The 11583-nt window shown below is 36.0% G+C and overlaps 1 protein-coding gene across 1 annotated transcript; it reads right to left on the bottom strand.

The window, feature by feature from the left end:
- Window positions 1-2113: 2113 nt before the first annotated feature.
- LOC142173377 (uncharacterized) lies at window positions 2114-2467 on the bottom strand. The gene has a single exon (XM_075238956.1). The coding sequence runs from the start codon at window positions 2465-2467 to the stop codon at window positions 2114-2116; it is 354 nt and encodes a 117-aa protein (XP_075095057.1).
- Between the last annotated feature and the right edge of the window lie 9116 nt (window positions 2468-11583).

The raw sequence follows: 11583 nt of genomic DNA, 5'->3' as shown, positions 1-11583 counted from the left end.
GTAAACCTAAAGTAATCATCAACAAGCACCATAACATATGTCTTACCACCTATGTTCAATATTCTCATTGGTCCACAAATATTCATATGGACCAGTTCCATCGTCCTGGTAGTACTTACCATTTTCTCACTTTTGAAAGAGGATCTTACCACAAACTTTATCTTCCTTGAACTTAATGTTAGTCATGCCTATCACCAAGTCTTTGGAGACTAGTTTGTTGAGTTGGCTTAGACTAGCATGTCCAAGTGTCTTGTGCCAAAGGAAGGGATCATTATCCAACACACATAAGCAAGTGAGTTCATTATCTAAAAATGTGGACAGATCCACCACATACATGTTATTCACTCATTTTCCCTGCAAAACTATCTTGTAAGTAGTAAGATTAATCATAAAGTATTTTGTAGAGGTGAAGGCAACCATGTTACCTCTATCACACAATTGTGATACACTTATTAGACTCTACTTTAATCCATCTATCAAGTAGACATTCTCAATAAAGTGCGAATTAGTCTTACCTACATTTCCAACCCCAATGATCTCACCTTTATTTCTGTTTCTAAAAGAGACATTACCTCCTTTAAGGTCCTCAAGTGAAAGGAACTGGTTATTGCTTCCTGTCATATGCTTAGAACAACCACTATCCATGTACCATATTTGGCTGCTTCCCTTCACTTGGACCTACAAAAAGAAATCAGGGGTTAGTCTTAGGAACCCAAACTAGCATGGGTCCCTTTCTATAGGCAAAAGGATAAATCAAATTCTTTTTAGCCCAACTTAGTAGCTTATTTTTCCCTAGAACAAAAATTTTGTTCTTTTGACCTGCCTTCTCTTTTGCAGTGCATTCACTCTTATATTAACTAGTGTTACCACAGTGTGTGCAAATCTTGTTCTCAAGGAGTGTGAGGTACTAGCTTTTGGGATCCCACTTAGGTGCAGAGTTCCCAAAGCCAAGTCCTTTTCTAACTATGATATTCTTGTAGCCATGAAAGTGTATTAGAAGACCTGTTCCATTTACAAGTTGTGTCTAGCTTATGCTTGACCTTGTTCAGATCCTTCTTTAAGACTCTTACCAGTTCATCCCTCTTATACAACTCATCTGTTATTTTTCCTACATTTTCTACTAAAGTGAGTTGTGTGTGATCAACTGTCTTTTTTAATGTTCCTAATTTCAATTTTAGATTTTCTGATCTAAGTTCTAGGACAGTTGTATCAAGTGCATGAACCTGGTTCTTCAACACAGTATTTTCACTTTCAGTTTCACAAGCCCTAAGTTTCAGGTTTTTGTACTTAGCTTTCAAATCACACATTCTTTTGACAACTTTTCCTTTTCATTATTCACATCCTCATATTCATCAATTAGCTCTAGTAAAAACTCATATAGTCTTTTTTTAGATAAAAAATTAATTTTGTCTTTGAGATGAAGGACACTTACCTCATTTACTTCATCAGATTCTCCAATGGCCATAAGTGCTCTTTCATCGTCATCATCATCATCATCATCATCATCATCATCATCATCATCATCATATGAGCTTTCATATGAGCTTTCTCCCCAAGCAGCGACCATAGCCTTGGTTGATCCTCTGTTGTTGCTTTTCTTGGGTTGAACATGTTCCTTCTTCCTGTTCTTTCGTTCAGCTCTTTCTTTCTTCCATTCAATTTCCCACAAAGAATAGTTTTTGATCATGTGATTAGTCTTTCCACACTTGTAGTAGCCATTATTGGTTTGCTTCTCCAAATCTCTTGCCTTGCTGTAGCTTCCAATTCTTGAAGAACCCTTTCCTCTCCTTAGGTACTTCTTGAAGTCTTCGGTGATCATTGCCATTTTATCATCTTCTAGATCACAACCTTCAGTGATTTTGATTGCTAAGCTCCTTTTCTTCTTAGGTACATCCATTTTCATGGTTTGTCTCCTATGTTCATAGGCAGTGAGATTCCCAATCAATTCATCTAGTGGGAGATTGGAAATATTATTTGATTCCTGAATGACAATGATCTTGCTTTCCCAAGTGATTGGCAAGCTAGTGAGTATCTTCTCAACTCTTTCTTCTTCAGGGATAATCCTTACAAGAGATTTTAGTTCATTTGTCAATGTAGTGAACCTTGTGTACATCTACTGAATGGTTTCTCCATACTTCATAACAAATTTCTCATATTGAGAGTACATTAGAGTTCCTCTAGATCTCTTCACCTGAGTTGTTCCTTCATGGGCCACCTGCAATGTGTCCCAAATTTGCTTAGCAGTGGAACAACCTTTGATTCTATTGTACTCACCTGGACCAAGTCCACAAACAAGCCACTTCTTAGCTTTGGTATTCTTTTCCCACTTCTTCAGATCCTCAGCATTGCAATTCGCTCTTGTCTTTGGCACATCTACTCCTTCAACATTTTTCTTCAAAGTAGCCAGTGGACTTTCAATGACAATGTCCCATACCTCATAGTCCTTTCCCTGTATGTGATCTCTCATTCTTTATTTCCACCAAGAGTAGTAATGGCCATTAAAGAGTGGTGGCCAAGCAGTGGATGGCCCTTCCCAATTTCCAGGTGGTGCACTCATAGATGTTTTATACTTCAATACCATACAAGAGGGGGGATGAGTGATTTGTGTGGTATCTAATTTTTTGCATCCCCAAATTATAGAAGGACCTGGTTCTTCTATGTGTTCCTTATACTATAGTTGCATAATAATAAATGCAGAAAGTAAAGAACACAAGTATTTTACGCGGAAACAACGTTTACAAATGCGAAAAAACCACGACCTACTACCTAGTAGGATTGTTCCAACACTTCACTAAATAACTTAGACAAAAGCAGTGTTTACAAAACTCTTGTAAACCTAAGGATTTCCTCTAACCCTTTGTGACAACCAACCTCTAGCTGTTGCGACAATTTCAAGTTAACTCTAACTTGAACAACACACTCAGAGTACCTAGTGCAAATGCTTCTACAGAAAGCTGAAAGGTACAACTCAAAAGCCCTACTACAATTGAAATGGAATAAAAGATAGACTCTTTGAACTGGTTCTTCTATCTGGTTCATGTAGCTTCAGGTTTGCATACATGAATCACAAGAAAATGCCTTGCTATTTTGCTCTCAACTCTCATTTAACTTCAGCGTTTGTGCGTACCTGTAAAATGAGAACATCCTGAAATATATAGAGTTAGTAGAATAAGATTAACTAGAGTTATAATGATATACTCTTCCATGGTAGAATTTTAACTCCTTTCTTATCTAGGATAGAGTTCTCTTCGAGTTAGGAGTCCTATTCCTTATCAATAATGCAACCTTTTCGTTCATGAGAGATCAGGTACAACTACTTAAGATTATCTCCTTTACGAGTATGTCTTGTGCTTGAATCTGCCCGTGTCTGTGTGCACTGTGTATGGACATGGCTCATACATGTGTATATTTGTCAATCATCAAAACAAACTTAGACCAACACTGATCATAATTACCGATGATTCTTGATTCTACTATCACTTTTAAATGATCACTAGTACAACATAAATTGATCCCTTGCAAGACCGTTATAGCTTCAACTATGTTATTACTACCCAGGTCATAGAAGTCAACAAATGCAGTCACTAGATTACCAAGGTGATCTCTAAAGACACCATACCCTCCTGCTGCCCTAGAATTCCCTTTACTAAACCCATCGACATTCAACTTCATCCAACCTCACGTAGGTTTCTCCCACTTTACTGGTCAGAACGGAATTGTTTGTTGAGCCCTCTCAATACTCTTGCATTTATGAAACCATAGCTAAGGAAGTTGAAGACTAGGAAATGGAGTACTAAGAATCATTCTAAAATTAAATTAAAACTCTCCCATGAATGTTTAATTTAGAACTCACTTATTAGTAATTAAAGTTGTCGTTCTAAAATTCAAAACTAAAAAAGTTTAAATTCTGCCTCCACTTCTATATACTATTAAGGTATACAACATGTGAATTGAATACCTTGAAGGTATACGACATACATACCTATTGGATATTTTTTATATATATTTTTTCTAAATAGTTATAATTGTAATATTTTTAAAATGAGTATTTTTGGATAATTATTTTTGGTCTCACAAGTCACAAGCATTTTAATTAATTTTCCAGTAATGCTAGTGCAACTTGCAATTTGTCCGAAGCTTTATGTATTAGCCCACTCTTAGCCAAGCTGACAAACTACTCTATATTTTTGTTTTCTCTCTGCTATTTTTGGCTGTGTACGTATTTTATTAGGGAAAATGGCATAAGTACCCCTTGAACTATAGCGGAAATTTTAATTATACACTTTATTTTACGTGGGTCCTATTAATTTAACAATGAAATACTACACCTAAATCTGAAGTAAATGGTGAAATACACACACCTATTGATGATTGGCTAAAACTCCATATTTTTGCATGTAATTTGCCTTGCATTATGCCTCGATCTTATTAACTTTAGTGTGGATATTTGTAACTCGAGCTTAATTATGGTATTTATATGTGTAGGAGTTAATTGGAAGTCATTCAGAATGTTTGCATGCAAATTGAAGTAAAAGCGTAAGAATTTGGAAGAAGTGTGAGTTTGGTGCCCAGGTTCGTGCCAAGTGTAAACCAAAATGCCATAGACAACAGGCTAAAAAGTTCACTGTCCAGCTTCGCGCCAGGTGCAAAGCGTGACGCTCAAGGGCGGATTTCGTCCTAATTCGGCAGGGACTTGGTGTCAACCCTACACGTACCCAACATGTATAAAAGGTTTCTAAACTTATTTTTGAGGGTTGGACATTAATTGGAGGTGAGAACATCACGTGGAACAACCTTTGGAGGAGAAAATCATTGAGGTCTTCATTCCTTCATCTTTTCATTGTAATTTGTTTATGCAAATACTTGAATATTTGTTATCACGAACATGAATGTCTAAGTACTCTAGTTTCTAGGGTTGTGGTTGATATGAATATTGGAGTTTATTAATTACACCACCATTAATTCGAGTTATCATCTTTGGTTATTTCTCTAATTTTGTGCATAATTGCTTAATTATTTGGCCAACAATTGAGTTCTATTTACTGTCTATGCTATACTTAGGAAAGCCGTATTTAGATTAGAGTAGAATTAGATAGAGCTTGTTTATGTACCCGTGGCTTGGGAAAAGATTTCGTGGTTAGAATAGAAATATACCTAACGGTCTTGCTTAGTTGAATGCCGTATTTTCTTCGTTCATGATAAATTCAATACCATATGAATATAGGGTTGACATATTATGGATAAACGGATAGTAATGTGGGAACATGCTATTTATATAAACGATCCGGTCAACTAGCAATCATAGATAATTCGGATTAGCATGTATAGTTATGAACTCCATGGGATTGATAAAACCATCACAACCCTGTAATGTTCATCTCCTCTGATTAAAATCCCATCACAATCTCTTGCCCCGTGTTAGTTTAGCTACTTATTAAATTTTTGCAAAAGTAGTTTAGTAGAAAAAAAATATTTTGATTATCTTGGACAGTAAATTGAAATTAATTTGCTTAGTTAACATTTACTCTAAGTCTCTTTGGGTTCGACATCCAACTTTCGAGTCACTTTATTACTTGACGATCACATATACTTGCGTGTACTTGGGGAACCAAGATATTTTTGGCGCCGTTGTCGGGGACTTAGTTATTAATTATTTATCTAAGTTAAGCTTTTACTTGATTTTTGTTTAGGGTTTTAATTTTTTTATTCAGTTACTGTTACAATTATTTTTATGGCATCTTTAAACGAAAAGTGGTGGAATAGTATGTATTCTTATTTTTGTGATCCTTGTCCATATGGTAAAGGATCTCACTTATTGCAACAGTGTAAAAATATATCTAGGAGCGAGTTGTGTGTACCATCTCAATCCTGTACAATTTGTGGTGGCTATTAGAATCATTGTCCGAAGTGTTGTTATCCTACACCAATACCTTATTGTGATGATCCTAATAATGCTTGTAAGATTGATAGGAGTAACGAAGTGGTTGATGTGGAACATGATGTTCGCATTCTGGATATGCACAGGCAATTATTAGAGGAATATGAAGGTCTCTGTGAAAACATTATAAATGAGATGATACACATAATAAAAGGAAGAGCTGAACTTGGACAAGAGATCCATAAATTTGGCATCGCTATTCACTACTTGGAGGCTCAATTGAGTGCAAAGGTTGATGCGTCTAACGACCAACAAATTAGCTATGAGTTGTGTGAAGCTGAAAAATAACTTATATGCCAAATTGAGGAGCTAAAAGTGGAGAGTCAATCATTGGACCATATTTTTGTTGTTGATGCCACTGTTGATGAGAAAAGCATACTAGAGTCATGTGAGGAAGTAGATAATGTTATATTTGAAGACTCTAGTGTGTGTACATATGAGGTTGTAAATAGTAATATAATTCTAGAGTTGGGCGTACTGATCCTCATTCTAAATATGTTTTGACATTATGTTTGGATGATGACATAAAAAAAGAGTCATCTCAGCCTGTGGGGAAGCCAATGAATGAGGAACTAGGTGCTTACATTCTTGAATTTGTCGTGCTAGAAAGAAAGAATTACATACCTCATCTGAAGGCCAAGAAGTGAAAAATATTACATTGGTTACTTAGCCCAATTAGAGGTGTCCCACCACTTAGGGAGCATAGCAAAAATCTTGAAGCCAAATTAGGAGTTCAATTCATAAGTTCGAGGTGGAGGCAAAAAGAGGTTCACGTCGTGCCGCGATGTTAAATCAGGCCCTTATTCGGAGGCAACCCATATATATATATATATATATATATATATATATATATATATATATATATATATATATATATATATATATATATATATATATATATATATATATATATTTGTAGTATTTATTTTTATTTTGTAGGATTACAAGTATGGGAAGCAAAGCTATTGGAAGTGTGAAAAAGCGAGCTAGGACTATAACTGGGGGAAGTCTAAGTACCCGTGAGCTGCTAATTCTTCGGCCTTTGTCCTATTATGGAGTCTCTTTTACCCTCTTATTATTTATAGTGTACATTGAGGACATTGCACAATTTTAAGTGTGTGGTGAGGAGATTGCCTAGGTAATTTTCTGTGTTATCCTAGCTTAGTTGTAATACTATTTCTTAGTGTAGTGATATTTTGAAAATTAATTTGTAAAAAAAAACAAAAAAGAAAAAAAAACAGAAAATTTAGACTTTTCCCGACGAAGGATTTTACAGACAACTTTCTTGAGGATTAAGGTCCAATGAAAAATTCAAAAATATTTTTTTTCTTTTTAGTTAGTTGTAGGTAGGTAATAACCCCCCTTAGTTTTTCTTTGGGAATCGGTTCTTTTCCAAGGGATGTATCTTAAACCGGATAATTTTAGTTTTTTAGAAAATAAAAGGAATAAGACTTGATTGCTCCTATGTGCCTTTTGATTTGTTCGATGCTAGAATAACTAGGCCTTAGCATGCAAATTACCTGTCTAATAGGTTTTGACGAAAATTGATGCCATAGATGAATTGGCCAACATGTTTATGATGCCTTCTCTCAGTTTCTTGACTCGTTGTTCATGTAGTGCTTTATTGCTTAATATATCTTGACTATGGGATGACTTGATTTGACTTGAGAGTTGGAATGGATCCGTCCTGAATAGGTCATGTGCATTGTATGATGTAGGTCTTGATTGTATTTTGTGATATCCTATGTTAGTCTAGAACTTGCTCCGTGTGTTAGTCTAAGCGATATTATTACGTTTCGTAAGTCTAAGAGATGTTGTAGGCGTTTCTTTGAACGTTCGTTGAGTATTATGCCACCATAAATAAAATTATCCTTAGATAGCCCAGTTGAGCCTATAAACCTTATCTTTGGCACCCACATTACAAGCTGAATCTCATTTTGTTCTTAGTTGAACCTTGTTGAACCTTTGCCTCCGAAAGCACTTAAGTAGCTAGAGGAATAAGGTGAGAGTTGGGGTACCTTTTGAGTGAAATCATAGAAAGGCCAAAGGGTGCACATATGTTTTGAAAATCATTAGCCGGACACAGTTAAATTTATGGAGAGTGTTGAAATAAAGAGAAAGGCAGAAACAGAAAAGCAAAGAAAATAACAAAAGAGAAAAAAATGAAAAAGAGAAAATATATCTCCTATCCATCTTGATCTAAGCTAGTAAATGTATAGATGTGTTTAAAGAGAAAGGGCTAAATTGTGTATGGTTTCATGGCATGGCTTGAGTTGGTCATGAAGGGTGTGTACTTGAAAGTTAAATGTAGTATATTAAAGTACTTAGGGGGGTTAGTCACTATACCAAAATATATCCTACCCATCCCTCAACCTCCATTACAACCCGTAAAGACCTAATTAATCCTAGACTTCACGAGCTTAGATTACTGGAGATATACACTATGGGAAAGCCTATGGTACGACCACATGATGCACATGAATTTCTTTGTGAGAGTGAGTGATTCTTTGTTCATGTATGTGATGTCCATAAATTATATTCGAATGCATATTCGAATATGTGGATAAATTACTCTCTTGTTCTTTGGTGAGGCACATGATTCCATGACGGATAGGTGAAGTTATTAAACATCTCTTGTTGGGTGAGTGCATGAGTTGAGAGTGCTTATTGGCGACGAGTTGGTCTTTGTGGTTAGGTGGTTATGGGCAGGTTGTTTGATTGTTTTAAATTATTCACTAATATTCAGGCATGTGAAAGTTGGGAAAGGTATGAATGTGTATGCAATGACTTAATTGTTGGTATCAACCATGGTAATAGGTGTAGTATGTTGAATTTATAAATGCTCCTCCATTGGATGATGTCTTGTGTTGCATTGTTTGGTTAGCAAGGTTTTAGGTTTCTAGAGGATGAGCAAGACCTTAAGTGTTGGGTGATGATGTTTGGAAAAAAATCCATATTTTTTCATGTAATTTGTCTTGCATTATGACTCGATCTTGTTAACTTTGGTGTGAATATTTGTGGCTCGAGCTTAATAATGATATTTATATGTGTAGGAGTTAACTGGATGTCATTTGGAACGTTTGCATGCAAATTGAAGTAAAAATGGAAGAATTTGGAGGAAGTATGAGTTTGGTGCCCAAGTTCATGCCAGGTGCCAACCAAAACGTTGTTGACAGCAGGCTAAAAAGTTCATTGTCCAGCTTTGCGCCAGGCACAAAGTGTGACGTCCAAGGGCGGATTTCATCCTAATTTGGCTGGGACTTGGTGATTTCATTCCTACACGTCCCCAACATGTATAAAAGGGGTTCTAAACCTATTTTTGAGGGTTGGACATTAATTGTAGGCGAGAACATCACGTGGAACAACTTTTGGAGGAGAAAATCATCGAGTTTTTCATTCCTTCATCTTTTCTTTGTAATTTGTTTTATACAAAATACTTGGATATTTGTTACCATGAACATGAACAACTAAGCACTCTAATATTTAGGGTTGTGGTTGACATGGATATTGAAGTTTGTTAATTATATCACCGTTAATTCGAGTTATCATTTTTGGCCGTTTCTCTAATTCTATGCGTAATTGCTCAATGTTTTGGCTAGCAGTTGAGTTCTATTTACTATCTATACTATGCTTAGGAAACCTGTGTTTAGATTAGAGTAGAATTAGAGAGAGAGAGATTGTGTTTGAACTGTGGCTCGGGGAAAGATATCGTGGTTAGGATAGAAATATACGTAATAGTCTTGCTTAGTTGAATGGCGCAGTTTCTTCGTTCATGAAAAATTCAATACCATATGAATATATGATTGATATATTGTGGGTAAACGGATAGTAATGTGGGTTGATCTCTTGCTCCATGTAATTCAATACCATATGAATATAGGGTTGATCTCTTGATCCATGTTAGTTTAGCTAATTAATTGTTTAATTTCTTCAAAATAGTAGTTTAGTAGACAAATAACATTTTCGATTATCTTGGACAGTAAATTTGTCACGACCCAAAACCTGTGATAGGTCACGATGGCACCTAACACCGCTGTTAGGCAAGCCCACAAGTGAACCTACAATTTAGTTATCCCTTTTTAAATTTTAAAACAAAAGTTCCCTTTTTAAAAGAATGAAATAAGTAAAATATCATGCAACCGTGCATACTCTTTTCTCAATAAAATACCAGCGCGAGAAACACATCAACCGCAGTGACAGTAATGATAAGTACAACAGTACATAAATATTAAAAGTGCCCAAACCCCGGTACCACAAGTGCATGAGGAATCTAGAGAATACAAAATTAGTACAACTATTGTCTTAAGTGTAATAGACAAAAATAATAAACAAGGTAGAGGAAGACTCCGGTGCTGCAGATCGAAGCAAGGCAAGAAGCTCACCACTAAGTCCCCGTAGAAGTGCGGCTACGCACCGTGTGACCTCCGGTAGTACCTGTCTCAGTACCTGCATATTCGGTGCAGAAGTACAGCGTGAGTACGGAAAATAATGCGTACCCAGTAAGTATCTAGTCTAACCTTAAAGTAGTGATGAGGGGTCGACTTGACACTTACTAGTGGTCAAACAGTAATAGAAATACCTAAAGTAGACATGGAGAATGTACAACATGTAGCAACAAATCAAATAAAAGTAATTAAGTAATTCACATGAGTCTATATCAAATTACTAAACATGTCATAATCGGCCTTCAAGGCGCTAACTGAACTGTTACCAAACCTAATCTAGTCTCACGTATTAAGCACGAAACTTCCGAGGCGAACGGCCCGATTCCATAGGAATAGTGGTACTCAGTACTGCCGAGGCGAACGACCCGATCCCATAAGAGTAATTCAATTCACTACCAAGGCGAACGTCCCGATCCCATAAGAATAGATAAATTTACCTCGCTCGCAGAAGTACATGCGAGTCGAGAAGACACATATCCATAGTTCATCAAATATTTCCCAATTTTTCCAAAGTAAGAGGCTAAATTAGTATCTTTATTCTAATTCTAAATCTCAATCATAATCAAGGAAATAGATACACAGGGTAGATACAAATAGCACAATTAAGGCATGATGTGAATCTAAGTCTACCTAGACATAGCATGAATAGAGCTACGTACAGACTCTCGTCACCTAGTGCGTACGGAGATCCCTACAACAAGTAGCACACAACAATTAATGCACCTACAATGATAAATTTCCTCTTACTAGGTTAGGGAAGAAACTTACCTTGATTCCAAGACCTCAATCCGGCTCTTCAAACTCACTAGAGCTCCTCAAATGACGTCGAGGACTCCAAAACTAATCAAAATTCGTATAAACTTATAAATATATGCTCAAAAGTTCATAATTTAGCTATTAAACTAATTTCCCAACCAAATCCGGGAAGTCCATAAAAATCACCACCAGGCCCACGTGTGAGGATTTCGAAATTGTTTAAATATAAATGTCACCCATGACCTCACAAACTCAAATATATAATTTATTCTCAATTTCATAATCAACTTCGTGGTCAAATCTTATTTTTATCAAACCCTAGGTTCTAACAAAATCCAACATATTTTTCCTTAATTTCATGTTAAATCTACTCATAATCCGTGTATTTAACCCAAGAACTGATAGGGATCACTTATCTCTTGATGTTGATGAAAATCTCCCACA

The sequence above is a fragment of the Nicotiana tabacum genome, chromosome 19 (genome assembly GCF_000715075.1).
Source record: "Nicotiana tabacum cultivar K326 chromosome 19, ASM71507v2, whole genome shotgun sequence".
Classification (NCBI taxonomy): Eukaryota; Viridiplantae; Streptophyta; class Magnoliopsida; order Solanales; family Solanaceae; genus Nicotiana; species Nicotiana tabacum.
The sequence above is the reverse complement of the archived record's forward strand: the minus strand, read 5'-3'. Positions and strand labels throughout refer to the sequence as shown.